Source organism: Eurytemora carolleeae, unplaced genomic scaffold, assembly GCF_000591075.1.
Source record: "Eurytemora carolleeae unplaced genomic scaffold, Eaff_2.0 scaffold18, whole genome shotgun sequence".
Lineage (NCBI taxonomy): Eukaryota > Metazoa > Arthropoda > Copepoda > Calanoida > Temoridae > Eurytemora > Eurytemora carolleeae.
Genome location: NW_019396537.1, coordinates 182,114 through 203,641, shown reverse-complemented (window position 1 = coordinate 203,641; position 21,528 = coordinate 182,114). Strand labels below are relative to the sequence as shown.

At 31.3% G+C, this 21,528-nt stretch overlaps 2 protein-coding genes across 4 annotated transcripts; both read right to left on the bottom strand.

Moving 5' to 3' along the window:
* Window positions 1-9,416: 9,416 nt before the first annotated feature.
* On the bottom strand, window positions 9,417-13,693 carry LOC111705077 (epoxide hydrolase 1). Its single transcript, XM_023477512.1, has 5 exons — window positions 13,659-13,693; window positions 12,351-12,491; window positions 10,057-10,204; window positions 9,614-9,693; window positions 9,417-9,474 (listed from the first exon to the last, which is right to left on the bottom strand). Exons 2-5 carry the CDS (start codon window positions 12,458-12,460, stop codon window positions 9,432-9,434), a joined length of 381 nt encoding a protein of 126 aa, XP_023333280.1. The 5' UTR covers window positions 12,461-12,491; window positions 13,659-13,693; the 3' UTR covers window positions 9,417-9,431.
* A 10-nt stretch (window positions 13,694-13,703) lies between these two features.
* LOC111705076 (epoxide hydrolase 1) lies at window positions 13,704-19,974 on the bottom strand. 3 transcript variants are annotated; one of them, XM_023477508.1, is made up of 7 exons: window positions 19,826-19,974; window positions 18,449-18,523; window positions 18,316-18,389; window positions 17,825-17,921; window positions 17,186-17,364; window positions 15,367-15,453; window positions 13,704-13,870 (listed from the first exon to the last, which is right to left on the bottom strand). In XM_023477508.1, exons 1-7 carry the CDS (start codon window positions 19,939-19,941, stop codon window positions 13,704-13,706), a joined length of 795 nt encoding a protein of 264 aa, XP_023333276.1. In that variant the 5' UTR covers window positions 19,942-19,974. The 3 variants fall into 3 exon arrangements, with proteins under 3 accessions (XP_023333276.1, XP_023333277.1, XP_023333278.1); XM_023477509.1 differs by having other exon boundaries at window positions 18,331-18,389; window positions 19,826-19,973; XM_023477510.1 differs by having other exon boundaries at window positions 17,201-17,364; window positions 19,826-19,972.
* Between the last annotated feature and the right edge of the window lie 1,554 nt (window positions 19,975-21,528).

The window sequence follows — 21,528 nt, the reverse complement described above, 5'->3', positions numbered from 1 at the left end:
CCACGAGAAATTTAAGAAGATGAAACATTTCAAAGTTGTATACAAGACTAGATTGCTTTTATTACAATTTGCAAAATCTTGGCTCAGTCAGAAGTGACTCAGAACATATTTGTTAATATAATTGAAATTTTTTACATTTTTTTACCGAAGGAAATGAACGTAATATTTTCTTTTCTTTAACAGTAAGAACACTTTAAGAATGTCGTCTGACATCATGGTTTTTTTATAGAGGGAAATTACTTTATTTTTTTTGGTCGTCGTTAACAATCATTAACGATCGAAAAAAATTAAAAACGATCTACTTTCGTTAACTAAACAAGGAATTAAAACAAAAAACGACTTGTTATTACAAAACTATCGTTTTTGAAAAAATCATTTCGTTTTTCGTTTTTTCTGCGTCGTTAACACCTGAGACCAAGCTTTCGGTGTGTACTGCAATGATTTGCAGTACACTGACTGAAGAAATAGTGGGTTTTAGAGGAGAGTGGTAACAAACGATCGATTGAGTTTGCTTCGTTCCAGTTAATTTATTTCTGTCAGGGTTAAAACTTGAATTATGTAAGAATTCGTAGATTTTCGTGGAGTCGCCTAAAATCCTAAAATGTCTCAAATAAAAACGGCTGAAAGTGGTGCCTAACTCTATAAAATGTGATAGAAACATATTTTTTATAAATAGCTGTTACCAAATTACAAAATATATTTGAATGAAAACTTTAGTTTGGAGTTTATTATTTAATCATTTTACATTATAAATGTAGAATTACTATAATTCCAATTAAATAACGACTATTTGTTTGTAGTGTAGATTTTTTTTTTCATGAAATGAAGTATAGAAATTTAATGTCAATTATTTTTTGTTTTAATTGCGCGACATAATTAATCATTTGCCATTCAAACACAAGGTTAAGCATCAAATTTAATATTAAAGCAGTTGCCTTATCAATGTATTTTCATTAAAAAACATATATAAAAGATAAATGTCTGATCGAGTAAATATATTTTTTTAGATATTTTTACCCGAACTTGGTTTTAAACTTAATTTTTTTAGCCTGCATCCCCACCATGGTTCCCCATGGTTCCCTAAATAATGTCAGCCAATTTGGTCTAGCCTTTTGACCAGCTAGATACGTATAAACCAAACAACACTGTAGACTGTACACTTTATAATTTTAAGTGACATTCTATTTAGAGTGGAATGTTCGATTCACAACGGTACTTTTACTACATAAGTGATTTGTGCATTTTTACTGCAGAAACATTGAAGGAAACTATTAAAATTAAATACTTAGGAAAAATCTTCTAATTTATTTATCAGTGATATGGGTATCATTGTAAATCGAGCATGCTCCACTAGAATATCCATAGAAGAGGCTGATTCATATGGAGTACTGTTCTGTTTTGCCAATGAGTCATTCTGTATTTGTTCTGCACAGTTTGTACTATTTAGGTGCTTAAAAGTATGAACGGAAGTATACAGTGGCTCATGTTTTGATGGCGGGTCCCTTAAAAGTATACAATGACAGTGTACTTGTTATACAGAATACGTTTCAGTAAATTAATAGATTTAGTGTTATTAATATAATGCACAGAATATTAAACATTGAAATTCAGTTTCTCTAAGTGCGGGGTTTTGTGTGTTTGTTATATTGGACAAAAAAATGCCGACCATTTTTTATATTATAGAAATATACTAGCTGGGGAACCCAGCGCTGCCAAGCTTACTAAAAGTTGCTCCCGCCGTTTACCAGCTCACAAATACGTTTTAACGGGAAACTAAATTTTCGCTATTAAAGCCGACCCACTAAACTTAGAATATCAAAACCAAGCTAAGAACATTCCCTTGGGTCTCAGGAGTTCCCCAATCAAAATTTGAGGCAAATCAGTCCAGGAGTTCCAGAGTTATGATCGTACAAACAAACACCCAGTCAGAAAAACAGAAATTACAACTTCATATGCATAGATATATGTTTTAGACTTAACTATATGAAAGTTTTGCATCAGATTTGCAGGCCGAGTCCACTTTGAAGTGTTGCACCGCATTGAGTTTTGGTTTTACTTCTATGAAGTAGATTTAGACATCTATATTTTAAAACTGCAATTTAATTGTAGTTAGCTTCAGCTGAAAAGAAGCAATTGGCAAAATCCTGGTCGATTTTTGTGTGAGAGCTTTCACATATTTTGGTTTGCAGTGCTATTCAACCTTTAATTATTAATCAAGATAAATACATATTGTGCAGGATTAATAAAAAAGGCGAGAGTTTTTTCATCTCTCTGTAGAGAACTTTGCTAAAGTATAAAAGGAACTGAGTTTGTGCCACAAACTCTGATTTTCTAGTAATTTTAATTTTTATCTAGTCCTTTGATATTTCAAACTATGAATTATATTAGATCAAATAGTCTAAGCATAAAAATATAGATCAGGTTGCTGAGGTATGTATGGAATAGAACATTGAAAAAGTATGTTTTCAGATGAGTAATTCTTTTTCTGAAAAGTCTGTTAATTAAAGAAATGAATAAATTCCAGAAAGATGTATATTCAAATTTCCCTGTTGCTAGAGAAATAGCGCCAATATTATAGGTAGGGGTGGCCGTGGATACTAAAAATCATGGGAAATATTATTTTCCCCTAAGAATATGAAACTTGATTTTTAAACATTTTTCTAATTTTCCATTTTCCCAATGAGAACAATGTTTACTTAAAAAGTTCCAAGATGAAAGTTATGGTTCCTTTATTCTTCCTGAACTGAAGACTTTAGGTTCTGAAAATGTAATTATTATTCTACTTCTGCATACAAATTTTTACTTGATCGAAGACGACATTTCTGTCAGTTTCAATTTGGAGGATTTGATGTTTTGATATTTATAAAAAAGCGTATATTAACTGTACGATTATGTTGAAGATACAATTGATACCTTTACAATTGAAAACAAAAATTTAAAGTCCAAATAAACATAAGAATTAAGAGTGGTCTTGCAGTTGAAGATGAACGACCTTGTTTACGTTTTTTTAACAATCAGTTCCTTTGCACTATAGTTTCAGTAGAAGTAAATAATTTACTGTTATAGCGCCGATATGAGGATTTATCTCTAATTGGGTAATGAGCTAGATAGAAAGAAAGATGTTACCGCCATGCAATTTCTATTGGTTTAGAATAGACAACAAACACATGACTGAACCCTGATTGAATCAGGCGCTAATGGACTCGGCATACTAGAGTGTTTGTATTCTTAAATAATAATTTGTCTATATAATAAAACAAGACATTCATATATATGTTGTGTATAGCCGGCCAAACAGCTGAATCGAATGGGCTAAAATTTTGTGTGGACACTCCTTGGTGGCAGGGGGTGTCCTAGGCTAAAAAGATCGATTTTTTTTCAATATTTCTTTTCAACATTTTTCAAATTTTTTTTTTCCACGGTCAACGCCGAGCTATTCAGCTACTACCNATTTGTGTTTAATCCTTAATTAATAAATGCATCTTTTATTTAGAAATGGAGCTACAGACTTTCTATTTTGTTGCAGTTACAGTTTACAAAATACTTAACGACATACTTTTTATGAAACTATTGAAGTTCTTTACATTTATCGCTTAATACATAATAGTAAATTTTATTATTGACGTTAGATTAGCTCTATAGTTAAAGCATCGTGCTTTTAATTATTGATTGGTTCCCGGATGTTCTCTAATTTTTTAAAAATATTTCTAGAATATTTTTTCAAATGTAAATTGTCCTTATTGGCAAAAAAGGTTTTCACTCTGGCAGTAGGTTGTCCCTATAGGTTAGCATACGATAATGAATATATTGAATACTTACACCAAATTCACAAATGTTTTGGGATATGAGAGGAGTTGACTGGAAGGTAATCTGTGGCAGAGTGGGATCTGAGGCATTAAACCTAATCCTGCTGGAGGGAGGGGGGGTCCTTGGTACCCCCCTGACGTTTTTCGGAGATAACTCAACAAGTATTGGTCTGAGACTGTTAAATTTTTAAATTTTTATAGCTCTTTGGAAAGCCTGGAACAAAAAGAAGCAGATTACACAATTTTTGCGAACATTTTTGCATAGATTTTTGCACAGGTGCCTTTAAAGAGAATTTGCACATATTCAGTTTTCCTTGAAATCAAATGAAGCTTTAAAAATATTGCAAATATTTTTGCATATTTGAATTCGTCGTGTCAAGAGCTTTTTAAAAATATATAATTTAATATAACTCGCGTACTTTATGTTTTTGCACATTTATTGCTTAATAACTTGATATTGCAATAAATATTTGAAATTTGCAAATTTGCAAATTTTTTCTTCTTCAGATTATTACAGAAGAGCCCAAAGGCTTTCCAAAAATGTATCAAATGTTATTGATTTGTATCACAATGAGGAATTAGAGCAGGCACCCCCCCCAGGATATTTTGGGTAAACCAGACGTCAGCCTGAACAGGGTTAACGACGAAATAAATTAAAATACAGGGCATAGACTGTATGAGGATGGTGGTGATAAATATCTTGAAACGTTTCAATTATTTATACTCAAATATATATACAACTAGTTTTTCGCATTTGAACCTCTCATAACTATCAAGATAGATAAATAAATAACCTTTGTTTAAATATTTTCAATTATTTTATCAATTATTTTTCACTTGTTAAAGATATTTTTGTGACAGGTTTGAATCTTCTCTCTTGTTAGAGCAGAACTGGATCTATATTTAAGAGAATATTTTGCTGATTTATATTCATTGATATCAAGGTTCTTTACACATAAACACTACAGTTAAAATATATTTAATCATGATAAATGGGGGAAATTCTAGCATTTTTCAACAAGCCTTGGAGTCAAGTTACAAGGAGGAGCCATGGGTTTTTGTAATTTTTCTCACAATTCTGTGTTTGTCCAACCTACTGGCTCTAATGATGAGGTTATATAAGAATTCAATTCCCGGGGGTTCTCTTAACATCTTGCTTATTGTCAACTACTACATTGTTGAGGCATACAACCTCTTCGTCTCTGTAAATGTAAGTTATCTTGATTTAAATTCAATTTGGCAGTTTTCACTTTTTTTGAAAAACGACTTTAATCGTTTTGTTTGCAATAAAAAATTAAAACAAATAATCATTTAAAATGATCGTTTTTAATAGTAAATGATTAGACCCTCGGGTTTATCATTGAATCCCTTAGGGGGTTAAATTTTATTTTGTAAACGAGTAAATAATACATTTTAAAATGATCGTTTTTAAATACGTTTCTAAAAAGAAGAAGAAAAATAAAAGATAGTTTAGAAAAAAAACGAAACTCCTTTTTTAAAGGGACCAATTTGTAAACAATCACTACCAAAAGTAAGAAACACTATTGTTTTGAAATAGTTTTTTTGCTTAATTAATTAAAGTAAAAACAATCGTTTTTTAAAGAAAAAAAAACCGTTTCTTAAAAAAATATATGGATTTAAAGCATGAAAACTTGCAATGATGCTGTTATCAGAAAGCAAATTCACAAAAACCAACATTTCCAAGACAACATAAATAAACTTTGCATCAGTATAATTTTTAATCAATTTTACTGAAAACACTTTGACAAAAACGATTGTTTTTTTTTTCAAAACTATGTTTTTTTCGTTTTCAAAAGCGTCAATCTAAAACTTAGATAATAGGTTTCAAAAAGTCAAAACGAAACGACAAAGTAAAATTTGATAGCATATCATCAGCTTTGTTGTCTGTATTCATCTCTTTAGAATAAAGGTTCACTTTGAAAACAGACTTTCTTTTTGTTTTACTTATTTCTTCTCGAATGTATCAATGTATTCTTTGGTTGTTCAGGCTTTGATCCTGATGGGAACCTCACTGCTAGGTAACCTGAGTCCTGTGCTAGGATACATAGTTCTCGTCATTACACCGTACTTTGGGTTCGTGGCGATAGGACTGAGTGGAGTACAAGCAGTTCTCAGACTTCTCATGGTTCTCAGGGTAACTATTAAATTAAAGGGACTGTAAGCGCGATTTCAAGTGACTCTCCATGCAAAGATGGCAATGCCCGATTTACAACTGTACCCTTGAAACCTTTATCTGATCAAGTATTTATTAGATATCAATGTTTTTAATTTTAAAGACTGATTTTTTTTATTTTTGGTTTCTGTATTAGAGTGACAATTGCGCATTTCTACTGCAGGAAAAAATGGAATTATCAGATTTAAACACCTTTAAACCTACAAAAAACAGCAATATATTTCGCACTATTGATCAGATAAAGGTTGCAATGGTACAGCTGGGAATCGGGTATGGTTAGCTATGCATAAAGGGTTACTTGAAATACAAAAACACGCTATCAGTAAATGGAAATATTTACTTCTACTGAAACTATAGTGTTACAGTCCCTTTAATTAATGTTTTAAGCTCACAATTTTTGATAAAATATGGAAAATCCCAGATTAAGACGAAATTAGGTTTTGAACGCGTTGATTGGAAATAAAAAGTAGATAAAATAATATTCCCTATATTTAGTTTGATCGCATGATAGCCCTGGATCCTGAAGTAAAAGCTAGATATCTACTTATCTGTATTGCTGTGTTCTATCTACCTATCACCCTAATCATCGCAGCAATCATCTATAATACAGGTTGGATTTGAACCATAAACTAGGATCACACTTTTTACAATCCATTCCTTGCGGTTTGCCAAAATTAAAATAGCTTTTATTTCATCAATGTGTTACCATCCAATGGGGTTGACTTCCAAAAAGTTAACAACAAAAAGAAATTTTCCTTTTGAAAAAAGTATTCAGTCATTTTTTATTTTTCATTCATGAGTTCGGAAAGGAATTACATCTTTGACACATACTCAAATGTGTCTAACTTTATATCTTTTAAACCTGATTCTGTAAATCTTAGATATTTAAAACTTTAATTATTTGATCTAACAGAATTCAAAGTTTTAGATATTTAAGGTCATACGACATATATATACTCCTTTCCATTAATTTTCATTTCTACATTGTTGATTTGTATTTGGGTTTATAGGCGTTGCTGGGTACACAGTGGGGATCCCTTTCTATAATTCTCCGTATTTTTTCACGTACGCCCATTTAATAAACATCATCCTTGCTGTTCTTCTAATGGTTGGAGTGTATATTTTTAACCTGCAGCATCTAAAACACCGCCATGCGCAGATCATCCGCCATGAAACTGCAAACACTCAACAGAACGGGATAGAGTTTAAGAAATTGATCACGGGAGCAACAATTATCATGTTGGTCATTGTGTTTCTTATGTTTATTTCGACCATGGAAAAAAGAGTAGTTTCCAACATTGTAATCTGCTTTACAATAACTCTTGTCAACCTGTACTATGTCAAATCTGTTAAAGTGGTAAATCATGCCCGGCATGTTTTAAATCAGAAAAAAGTATATTTTGTAAATTTGAAAATTGCCTTCAAAACATTCTGTACTAAACTGGATGTAAGATCGACAAGAACAATTTTCCCCGTCAACGAATGAAGGGGAAAAAGTTCCGAAGTAGGAATATGATTTTTCTTGTATGCTTTAAACCATATTTAACTTATTAATAGCGACTGGTTGCGAGTGCGACTGTAGCAAATGCCTTACTCTTACAATGCCATACACAACACACCTGGCTCTAAATGCTACACAGGGCTTATCAATCTAGCTATTACTCAGGCTCTAAATGCTACAAAGGGACACAAGCGTAGCCATAAAACAAGCTCTTACTTTAGCTCTAAATGTCACACAGGGACACAAGCATTGACCATCTATCAAGCCCTTAATCAAACTTTACCCTATACTGAGGTAAGCTCTCAACCCGAATACTCAACGGGGTACAATTACTCTACACTGATCAAAGCGGAGTTCTGATTCTAACTGATTGTGTTTGTGGTTTATATGCTACAAGTTAAAGTTAATAGACGTACTTACAATTCCTACATCGTTATCTTATCAAATTACAGAACAGTTGAAATAGGCGGATTTAAGATGTGAATATATAGGATTAACGTCAACGAGGATAGGTATAATGTAGTTAAGCTATCTCCACACATGTTTATAAGTTGAATGTAATGTTTTTGCGTGGATTGACGGTAATCGGTATAACACGGAATGATGGTTTTGATAAAACTGTAAATACTGTGTGAATGGTCTACGGTTTGGTAATATTATTGTTTATAAATCACCAGGAAACCAGGAAATCTAGGCCGGATACTAGATACAACGTACATATTAAATGGGTTTAAGCTAATCATGCTGCTACGTATTCATTTGAAATGAAGTTCAATGGTTTTTACGTAGAAGTTTACAAACATAGATAATTAATAATGTACAATGTACTGCAAGTTTACAGAATATCATATGTGACCCAATATTTATTTCACGACTACATAAAATCTTGTTTCAGCTTTGGACCCAACAATAATATGTCCTTGTTGTGATGATTGCTAGTTTTGTAGAGGTTTTAAAAATTAAAATTAAAGCTAAAAGTTATGAAATACTGTGCGCCAATTTATTCTCCAAATATTTATTGTGCTATGTGTATTGTGTGTAACTGTATATTCATCTAAAATAAATGTTTTAAATAAATGATATTTTTTCTTTGACATAATAAAGTAAATAAATGGAAAAAAGAATTTTGATAAGATGAAAACCGTAGCCTGCAACTAATCTGAGTCAGTTGACATGAAATGAATTAATGTTCTTGTTTCCTAAATAACAAATATATATAAGAAAAGAGAACACAGCTAGTTTGTTTATTGAATACTAGAATTCAACTTTGTTTAATCAAATATAAAGTTTAGTAAGTGTTTAATACTTAAAAAAAGTTTTTATTGTTTTTTTTTGTCTCTATCAGATTAAAATTGCCATAAAAACAACATCAATTAGAATAATGGGAATTCTTAATGATTTATCCCTTATATTCTTTAAATTCATGTTTTACTTTGAACTTGTTTCACAAATGCAAAAATATCCGTCTGTAAACGTCTTGGGTTCTCTAGTGCAGGATAGTACCCTCCAGAGTCCATTCTTGTATAACGAACCACATTCTTTCTTGTATAACGAACCACATTCTTTAATCTGAACAATATTCTTGTATATTGAACCATATTCTTTAATCTGAACAATATTCTTGTATGAACAATATTCTTGTAAATTGGACCATATTCTTTAATCTTAACAATATTCTTGTAAATTGGACCATATTCTTTAATCTGAACAATATTCTTGTATTTTGAACCATATTCTTTAATCTGAACAATATTCTTGTATATTGAACCATATTCTTTAATCTTAACAAAATTATTGTATATTGAACCATATTCTTTAATATTAACAATATTCTTGTATATCGAACCACATTCTTTAATCTAAACAATATTCTTGTATGAACCATATTCTTTAATTTGAACAATATTCTTGTATCTTGAACCATATTCTTTTATCTGAACAATATTCTTGTATATTGAACCATATTCTTTAATCTGAACAAAATTCTTGTATATATTGAACCATATTCTTTAATCGGTCAAAGGGTTCCTGAGTTTTGATTGGACAAACAAACAGACAGACAGACAGACACAGATTACAATTTGCTTTTTATAGTATTAATGTATAATATACCTTCTAGGTAGAAAAGCCCTTGGTAGCCCTCCAGGTAAAGGGAATGGGTTCTTGGGGTATACAGCTACTGCAGTTGGAACCTTACAAAATATGCATTGAATCATAATGCTGTAAGATTTAGCATTTTGTTTGATTAAGCTACGTTGAAGTTAGTTTGTTTCTGTGTATGTCACACTCGCAAAATTATGCGACCCAATGTGCGTCCTCAATCTGGGTTATCATAAGTTGTCAATATAGTGAGCCCTCAATAGGTCCTCTACGTGCATTCTCACAGCACAGTGCAGGTCTTCACTGTGCGTACGAACGTTAGTATAATGTTTCCAGCTAATATGGTTAAACATAACATAACGTCCTCTATGTGTTGTTAAATCTAACTGACACTACATGTACAGTATAGCTAGGATGTACTGAATCCTTAGTACAGTGTACAGTGTACAGTTTACCTGTATATTCGGAAGCACAATGTTTCTATTCTCGAAGATGAATCTAGCAGATGGAACTGGTGAACCAGAGAGTATATAAACCATAAGATTACTGATTAACCAATCTAAACCTCCTGGAAACCGGTTCAACCCACCGTTATAGGTTTCCCTAGATAATTAGAATTATAGATATTATTATTAAGTCGCAAACTAAAATCCAATATTAGCTCTCACTACAGTTTAAACTTCTATCTTGGTGTTTAAAGGGAGTGTTCGCGAAAAATGAAAGGGGCTTAATGCGATAAAAAAAGCGCTTGTGATCTCTAATAATCTTACTTCTATCTGTTGCGTCTATAAGGAGAAAATTGTTTAAGACGTCTCATACCGAATAACTTAGCGCCCATACAAATTCAGAAAATGGCAACATATGACTTAGACCGTAAAATATCAATTTAATTTCAAACAAATCATTCAGATATTACAACCTATAGTCATCGATTATCTTTCACCACATTTGTATATAGTTTATATTTTATAATATTTTTAAATTAATTTGTTTTGAATTTGATTATTACTCTTGTAGCTTGCGCAACTATCTAAGAATGCCGCGCACCACTCACATTTTTCGAAATCCGTTAAAACGTTTTCTAAAAAAATAAAATATTAACTAAATACAAATGTGGCGAAAGATAATCGATGACTATAGGTTGTAATATCTGAATGATTTTTTTGAAATTAAATTGATTTTTTACGGTCTAAGTTTTATGTTGCAATTTTCTGAATATGTATGGGCGCTAAGTTATTCGTTATGAGACGTCTTTTACAATTTTCTCCTTATAGACGCAACAGATAGAAGTAAGATTAGTAGCGATCAAAAGCGCTTTTTTATCGCATTAAGTCTATACTCCCTTTCATTTTTCGCGAACACTCCCTTTAAAGAATTGAAAATCATCATTAATGTCGCACAATTTGTGTTTAATCCTAGATTGTAGAATGTAGATTCTACCAACAAGGGCACTAAAGCTACAGCTAGTTATATATATTTTCTAGATTTCTCAAATAAATAAAGTACATTTCAGTCAGAATCTATATATGTATGCAATTGTACACTGTACAATGACCTAAAGGAGTGAAGGATCTGTCAGGGAAGAGAATATCTCTGGTAGAATTAGGGTTTGCAGGGAAAAGGAAAAATCGTTTTGCGAAAATTTCGTAGTTTTCGCGAAAAAAAGAAATTTTTGCAAAATAGATAAAGCAAGATAAGATGGCTTAATAAAACTTCAAATATTGGGATTTATCAGAGCAGAGAATTTTTTAGGCAATTAATTGTTGCAGCAATAACACTTACGGTTTTCGAGGAATTTTTTTTCCCGAAAAACATTTTTGCACTTATATCGTTTTCACATTATTCACTTCTTTTATTTTCGCGAGAAAATGTGAAATTTCTCAAATAAATTTGCAAAATCCGATTGAAAATTTTTTCGCGTAATGTTTCGTTCGCTGCAAACCCTAGGTAGAATACAGCTAGGGATGGAATATCTAGGATATAACCTGAGTAAAGGATCTGTCCAAGAAGAGAATATCTCTAGGTAGAATACAGCAAGGGATGGAATATCTAGGATATAACCTGAGTAAAGGATCTGTCCAAGAAGAGAATATCCCTAGGTAGAATACAGCTAGGGATGGAATATCTAGGAAATAATCTGAGTAAAGGATCTGTCCAAGAAGAGAATATCTCAAGGTAGAATACAGCAAGGGATGGAATATCTAGGATATAACCTGAGTAAAGGATCTGTCCATTAAGAGAATAAATATCTCCAGGTAGAATACAGCTAGGGATGGAATATCTAGGATATAACCTGAGTAAAGGATCTGTCCAAGAAGAGAATATCTCCAGGTAGAATACAGCAAGGGATGGAATATCTAGGATATAACCTGAGTAAAGGATCTGTCCAAGAAGAGAATATCTCAAGGTAGAATACAGCAAGGGGTGGGATATCTAGGGTATAGCCTGAGTAAAGGATCTGTCCAAGAAGAGAATATCTCTAGGTAAAATACAGCTATGGGATGGAATATCTAGGATATAACCTGAGTAAAGGGTCTGTCCAAGAAGAGAATATCTCTAGGTAGAATACAGCAAGGGATGGAATATCTAGGATATAACCTGAGTATAGGATCTGTCCAAGAAGAAATATCTCTAGGTAGAATACAGCTAGGGATGGAATATCTAGGATATATGCTGAGTAAAGGATCTGTCCAAGACGAGAATATCTCTAGGAAGAATACAGCAAGGGATGGAATATCTAGGCTTTAACCTGAGTTTAGTATCTGTCCAAGAAGAGAATATCTCTAGGTAGAATACAGCTAGGGATAGCGGGGAACCAGATAAACATATACCCAGAGTATCTGGTCTTCTCTCACACATATCAAGGAATATTCTCTCATCCTTCTGCTTTCTACAACAATATTTAAGAATAAAAGATTTACAAAAACATACTAGAATTTATTTCTTGAACCTATGCGTAGAGAATATTACCACCACTATTATTCTCCTTATTTATTAGAATTAAACGAAATAAAAATAAACATTTTCAAAGCTCTCTACTCTGCTTCAATAATCTTTTTACTCAATGCAATTAACCTTCTCTGCAAAAAATTGAACAAATTGATTGTACAAATTTGACGATTTAACGAGAACTTTACTCAATATTAATACACAATATCCTGACATCGTATTAAATATATTATCTGGATGCAATATACTAGCCTCGTACACGTACTTTTTCTAGTATCTGGCTACAAGATTTAATCCTATCTACTTATTCTAAAATCTGGGCATAGTATCCTTGTATTGTATTTATTCTTAACTTTGGGTACACTATCATTGTATCGTACTGATTCTTAAATCTGGATACAATACCATTAAATTGTACGAATTCTTAAATCTAGATACTGTATTATGGTATAATACTTTATCAAATCTGGATACAATATCATTGTAAAATTCTAATTCTTAAATATGTATACATTATCCTTGTATTGTAATATGTATACATTATCCTTGTATTGTACTAATTCTTAAATATGTATACATTATCATTGTATTGTACTAATTCTTAAATATGTATACACTATCCTTGTAATGTACTAATTCTTAAATATGTATACATTATCCTTGTATTGTAATATGTATACATTATCCTTGTATTGTACTAATTCTTAAATATGTATACATTATCATTGTATTGTACTAATTCTTAAATATGTATACACTATCCTTGTAATGTACTAATTCTTAAATATGTACACACTATCCTTGTATTGTACTAATTCTTAAATATGTATACATTATCCTTGTATTGTACTAATTCTTAAATATGTATACATTTTCATTGTATTGTACTGATTCTTAAATCTGGATACAATATCCTTGTATTGTACTAATTCTTAAATAATCTGTATTCAATATCCATGTATTGTACTAAATCTTAAATCTGGATTCAATATCCTTATATTGTACTAATTCTTAAATAATCTGTATTCAATATCCTTGAATCTGGATACAATATCCTCTCACTGAAAAACAAGTATATTCTGGATACAATATAAAAATATATACTTACTTTAGCCTGAATACAATATGTTTGCTAAGGTCGAGATCCTCTCGCTTACTCTGGATGTATTGCTGCAATCTGTTCTGCAACTAGACCCCCTGGGCCTCCACCATGTATAAAGTATTTAGTATATCCAAGCCGAGTCATTAATTCATGCATTATAAATCCTGCTTGACAACCATCTAGCCCAGCCTCGCTTGCTGCCTCACTCCAACCATGACCTGAAAACCAAAAATGAAATTTAATGAGGTTCACAAATAAACAAAAAAACAAATAAAAAAACAAACAAATGTTATTAGGTTTAGATAAGAAGAATAACATTTTTATTCTAAATAAAAGAAGGGGGGGGGNTTAATTAATTGATTAAATCTCTAGATATAGCATTCCAAGCAAATATATTAGGATGGTCACTGATATATTGAGTCAAATGCCTTCAGGATCATCTATTATCATTTGTCAGTAAGGAGACTCAGAATGGAATCGAAACACTAAAACATATGATTTGATGCCAAACATGACCCATTTTATTTGACTTAATATTTTGACCTTTTTAGAGTTCACTATTGGGAGTTTAAACTGAAGGTTGGATATATAAGTCTATTTCAGCGCAAGACTTATGAGGTTTAAACAGTGGTATTTTACCGTATTTTCTGAATTCATGGAGGTCAAAATGGAGGTCAATGACCTCTGATTTCAGAGTTTCTTCGTGTTCTTATAGTAGATGACCACAATAAGAGTCTGGATGCAAATTTAAGCCTTCTATCTTAATTTTTAGGACCAAACGCAGCCTGTACAATTGGTACTATGTTTGTAAATATTATGATTTCAGAATACATCTAAATGGTCCATTCTCACCATGAAACACAAGGCAAATTAATTTTAAAAGGAAGATTTTGACAAGAACCAGCCATCTCCCTCTCCTGACCCCCTAAAATATCCCACTGTCCCCCTTCTCCCCAGAGTAAAATATTTGCTTGGAATGCTAGATCTAGAGATTTAATCAATTAATTAGGATATTGTGTTCTCCTAAGAGTTAATTATACGAATAGAAAATATTCAACAACAGAAAATCTAAAGAGACTGTCCAAGAAATTTCAGACAATTTTTAATAATAAAGTTGTATAATTACAATTAAAAACTCTACTCTTCAACTTCTTTTTCTCATCCTTGCTGTAGAAATCCACGGCTTGCAAATTTGTACAGACAAATAAGAGATTTCAAACTTCACATTATTTGATTAAAATTATATGACTTGTTGATTTTATTTTTTTCCATAAGAGTCATTAAGACTTTTGCTAACAGACACTTTAATTTTAAATACATTTATCTTTGCTTTAGAAATCTCCTTTATTTAAATATTTAATTAACTATATATCTACAATTCTATACATTTCCACATATTTATACAGCATTTAACTGAACTAAACTAAACTAAACTAAACTAAACTAAACTAAACTAAACTAAACTAAACTAAACTAAACTAAACTAAACTAAACTAAACTAAACTAAACTAAACTAAACTAAACTAAACTAAACTAAACTAAACTAAACTAAACTAAACTAAACTAAACTAAACTAAACTAAACTAAACTAAACTAAACTAAACTAAACTAAACTAAACTAAACTAAACTAAACTAAACTAAACTAAACTAAACTAAACTAAACTAAACTAAACTAAACTAAACTAAACTAAATCAAATTCTAAAGATATTAACCTGGAAGAGTAGGTGCTACAACTTCAAAAATAATACGAGATCCATTGTTAGTAACTAGCAGCGGAATCAGTGAACTAAATTCATACGCTAAATAAATAAACAAATTAATATCAAATAGTAAATTTGGACTTATTCAGTTTTAAACATTGATCCAAAGATCATTGATATCTGGAGGTCAAGACCTCCAGGATCATCTGAGGTCAAAAAGGGGTCTCAGAATATAATCGGAACACCAAAAAACTTGTGATTTGATACCTCACATGAGTGACTTATTTTCATTGATTTCATTTGTGACCTCCGGAGGTCATTGATATTTGGAGGTCACGACCTCCAGGATCATCTGAGGTTAAAAAGGGGTCTCAGAATGGAATTGGAACATTAAAAACCTTCATTTGATACCTCACATGACCCCATTTACATTGATTTCATATTTTGACCTTTTTAGAGGTCGTAATTGAAGGGGGGTCAAACTGGAGGTCGGATATATGTGTCAATATCAGTACATGATGTATGGGTTAGCAAAAAATGTGAAAACCTGTCTGATTAACTTAAAATAAGTGAATTAGAGGGAAAAAAGTGGTATTTTCTGAATTCATGGAGGTCAAAATGGAGGTCAATGACCTCCGATCTCGATTTTCTTCATGATCCATGTAGACGACCAATATTAAAGGCTGCATGCAAAATTTCAGCCTTCTATCGCAATTTTTAGAACCAAACGCAGCTTGTACAGAATTAGGTGTCACAAACTGTCAAAGTGCACCCCCCACCCCCCCCCCCACCCCTTCATTATGTAATAAAAAATACTTTATCTCACTTTTGCCCTTAACTAAAAGGTTACATTAAAAAAGCTTTAATCAATACTGCCTTCAGTGTAAATATAGATTTGATATCATTATTTATGTAAAAATATAGATTTTTTTTAAAGAATCGTTTCCATCTCTTTTTTTCACCCCTTGTAAGCTACACCACTGTATTAAGAGTGAGTGTCTGAGGAGTCCACTTAAGAAAATTACATAAATAATTTATCAACACTTGGGATGGAACCCTTCTCGACTAAGAACACAAAGAACTGAACAGAACGTGAATGAAACGATTGGAAAAAAAACGAACGTGAAAGGAACGATCTAGCTTGTAGAATCAAATAGATTATAGTACAATAGATGGCAACGTAAAATTTGTACACTTTCAGTACAGTTGTATTCTTACGTCACATGTGTCCGACAAAATTATTAATAATAGAATAAAGTGCTTATTTTACAATAAAATAAGTGCAATTCTATGTGTTCTTTTTTACATTTTTTTTATTTAATCTTGTAAAACATGTCAACTAATGTTTCTTGTTATATTTGACACTTGTGACGTCGTGTATAATTGGTCCATTTCTCTGTTGCCACCTATTTTACTTGATAATCTATTTGTGTAGAATGTCTACATTATATACAGTATACAGTATATTGTATACTGTATACTGCATACTGTATACAGTATACAGTATAATGTATACTGTATACAGTATACTGTATACTGTATACTGTATACTGGGGTCTGTCCTAGTATACGATTTTTGGACCCCCCCCCCCTCCTATCAATTTTGTACATGACCATTTATTTTTCAGCAAATTTATTATTATTTATTTTTTTGTTATTTAGGGTTAGGTTAGGTTAAGATACTTTCTGGGCCAAGCGCTGCGGCTAGGATGGGCTAGGGGGCCGAGCGCTGCGGCCACGGGTTAGGTTAAGTTAAGAAACTTCCTGTCACACCCATGTACAAAATTGATAGGAGGGGGGGGGGTCCAAAAATCGTATACTAGGAAATTACCTGTATACTGGATACCTGATGTAGGAAAACTATGAAGAAGAAGTATAGGATAGGCTGTGATAGATGCTGAAATGACTTGAGGAGGTTTAACATGAATAAAATGAATATCCAGGCCAGATATCTGAGTAACAAACTGGCGGGAAAAGTTTAATGTGTTCACATGTCTCTGCCAATCAAACCTAAAACAAAACAAACACATTGATTTCTTTCTATTTAAAGGAACTAAAGACGTTATTTAGATTCCCAATTCACAACGGTATACCCTATACAACCCTTTAACAGACTAACAATTAAGGAGATATCAAATAGTTTTCTGTCTTTAAATGATGAAAATTATTTGTAATTATACTGAACCGCATATCATCATTGGAAATAAATTTGTGTTCAAACCATTGTTTTCGAGTACTATTGTGAATTTGACATGCTAATTTGAATAGGGGGTCACTTAAAATGACATCTGTCAGTCCTGTAGTATGTAACTGTTTTCACATTTAAATAACGTTTAATAGGTTTTTATTTCTCTTTCTTGAAATACCAAACATGCTTTGAGGTTATTTTTTTTTTATCTACTCCGACAAGTATATTATTATTTAATAATTAATGTAAGAATGCTTTTTAATAGAATAAAAGATGTTTTACTTGTTAACCCAGTAGTCTGCTACATCCTTTATATAGTTGATGTTCATTCCATAGCATACTTCTTCTGAAGATATAGGGTGCAGGCTACCCATGCTATCTAGAGTAAACAATATATTTGTTTATGAAACCTTGATTTTATTTGTGAAAATCATTAAAACTTTCAGTGGGTAATTGACCAAAAATAAAATATTTTTTTTTATATACAATAACTATAAACACATTATTTTATTTTTAAAATTTTGGATTCAGTTTTACGAAAAAATTAATAAACTTTTACTCGACGTAGAAAAATAGTTGCCATAGGTTTCATGTTTTATGACATTTCTACATTATTTCGGTGTTGTTTGTTGTGTGCAAAATTAATTTTTTAAAGTCGTCTTCTGAAAAATAGAAAAGAAATTCTCGTTGAAAAAAATTGTGTCCATTTTCATTAGGGTTTGAACCCTAAAGTTTTCCTAAAAACTTTGTTCAAACATCTCGATAAAACTCACTGAATAACAAATTACCAAGATCCATTTTTATTTTGTTCTTTATCTTTTCAAACTCGTTCTCGCAGTAAACCAACCTTGAAATAGGATAAAATTAAAACTTTAAATAATTAAAAAATTGTTAAAAATTAGATACTTGAAAGGGCGAATTGATTGATCTTCCATGAATTCTGTCTCTCGTCCAAAGGATCTCTTGATAGGCCTGGGAACCCTTAATTCATACAATTATATTTCTAAAAGAATTCCAAATAACGTAATATGTCAGGACTCAGAATTATGTCAAATTGAACATAGACGCAGTTTTAATTTTAGTTTTTAACCATAATTGAAGAGCTCTTTGTAGTTTGGATGAACAAACAAGTTTTGAATTTCAGACGTGCATTCTCGGGCGTAAACTATGTCGAGGAGCTACGAGGTCAAAAAGTCGCACCAGTAATTCCGTAAATAATCGACCTCATTCTTATACCTATAGTATATAGTTTGGAGTGGAGATTCTGTAAGTTTTATCTTATCATACAGCACACATTCTTATAAAATACTGACCAAACTTAGGCAAACAAAGGAGTTGAGCCTTAGCCACAAACTCAAATTTTCTAATCCTTTTATCTTTGCAAACTAATGGCGTAAACCTTTGATATTTTAAACTTAGAGTAATTGATCTTACAGAATTCATAGTTTAAAATATCTCAGGTCTAGTGGTTTTATATGTCATTAATTCTGTTAGATTCAAATAGATTCTAGTACAATAGATGGCAACGTAGAATTTGTACACTCTCAGTACAGCTGTATTCTGACATCACAAGTGTCAATTTAGTTTTTGTGTCCAACAAAATTATTGATAATAGTGATAGTTTTAGATTAAAGTGCAGAAAAATAATCGCAATTTATGTGTCCTTTATTTTCTGTTTTAACACTTTTTTATTTAATCTTGGAAAACATGTCTACTAGTGTGAGAAAATTTATTTTGCTTGTTATATTTGACACTTAATTACGTCGTGTATAATTGATCCATTTCTCTGTTGTCACCGATTGTACTTGATAATCTATTTGGTCAGATTGAGCCTTTTGCTTACTTTGAAAAAGGTAAAACTTTTGAAGCCTTTAAAAAGCATTTTAGAACAAACGTAAAACTCGACTTTGGAATATCCAAGAAACAATCTTCTCATATATTGAAACTTTTTAGTTGAAAGAGAAAATTTGAATATCTAATTTGAAATGTCTGCTGTATATGTTTTATTCAAACATTAAACTAAAGCTATTTCTTTTTAAATTAATATTTTGAACACTTCAAAATTCCCCCCCGGTCATTGGCAAGCTTTTAAAAAGAATAGTGTACTTTAAAACTTGAGTTTTTCAGTCTTTGTAAAATGAAAGCAGTGGTCAGTTTAGGTTGACCCTAGGTGTTCCCGTAAAAAAGAAAAAAAAAACATTTTTTATGTTAAACACTATAACATTGAAACCTATCGTCTCCATAAACTTATTCACAAAAGAGAATTATTCATATTGATCTTACCTCATGGGTGGAATGATATCGTACATGATAAAAAAGCAATAAAAGGAGAAGAAAATAAGCAGCAATATAGCTGCACAGCCAAACAAGAATATTAGCAGGCTTGTTAAGGTAAACATTTTTAGAGATTAACCCGCGGATTTACAAGTATTATTTGGTAGATTTGTAAAAGTATTTTATCATTTTTTTAGTTTTGCTCTCTCAGAGAAAAACAACTTTTAAATTACCTTGCAAAGAATCCAGCTTTCCATTTTAGTAAATATTGTTCAAATGAATGAATATAGAAATGTAGATAAAAAGAAAGCTTTTGAAAAATGTAAAAAAGAACTGAAGGACAAGCACAGAATTGTACCCCGATTTTCCTATTGTTTTCGTATAAAATAAAATCAAAAAGAAAAAAATAGTTTATAGATATAATAAAAAAACAAATCGTGAAAATGATTAGTCACATTTATTAAAGTTTAACGTGATACATTGTTGATTTTAACATTTCTAAAACTATTCAAGAGTATGTTCAGCTTTTTAAACATAATACATTATACATGCAGTGTATAAGTAACACCCCCCCCCCATTGCTGTATTTTCTTTTTCTCTTTGTAAAATTGAAGAATGTCTGAAAAAAACAAGTTTTGTTTTTATTTTAAACATTGCTCTGCCCTGATCTTATCTGCCCATGATTAACTGAAAAACATGAGAAACAAATGCAAAGTGCTTCTGTCAACATTGAACTACAGAACCTTATTAATGGGGTTTTCAATTTTTCTTTCGGAAAAATTTAGTTCCGTAAAGACATCATGGAACATTTTCTTAAATAAGTCTAACCCCAAGAATCAGAGCAGAGCTAGGTGATTACGGAAAGATTCTTCCATATATGGAATTGTTCCGAAATAATCGTTTCGTAATTTTTATTCAGCATGTCGCACCGAGCAATTTTTTACAGGGGGTAATATTCATATTTCTGTAAAAAAAAATTTAAAAGTTGTTATCGGGTTCTTTAGATCTCCAGAAGAGGTTCCAAAAGGCTTTTACAAAATGAAATTGATTCGAAAAACATAAAAAAATGATAATGATTAACCATCTTTAAAAATCATCTTCATAAAATTAAAAAATAAAACTTTGACTTTTAATTATTGTTAACGATTAATCATCTTTAACGACATGAAGGTAAATAAACGGTCAAATTAACAAAAACTCGTAATTTAAAAAACGTAACGAATTTCTATTGAACGTCCCGTTAAAAAAAACAAGATTCCAAGTTGAGTATGTCCGCTTTAATTTGAAAAAATAGCTAAATTCGTAAATAAAGACCAAGCGCGAGTAAACGGTGGAAGTAACTTTAAGTAACCAGAGCTGAAAACTCGATCGGTTAATTAATCTGGAGATTAATAGCAAGAGAAGAACAAGAATTATTTAATCTTGAAATTAAGAAAAAGAGTGAATCAAATATTAATCCCGATATCCACCATTCAAAAGTTTCCAACTCTGAGCAACGCCGGGCTCTTCATCTAGTTTACATTAAATACATGCTCTTAATTGTTAAACTATTGCCATTTTCTACTTATAAAAACTACAATACTCGAGTCCTACTTATTTAAACTACAATACTCCCGTCCAACTTATTTTAACTACAATATTTCCGTCCTACTCATTTAACCTACAATACTTCCTTCCTAATCGTTAAAGCTACAATATTCCCGTACTACTCA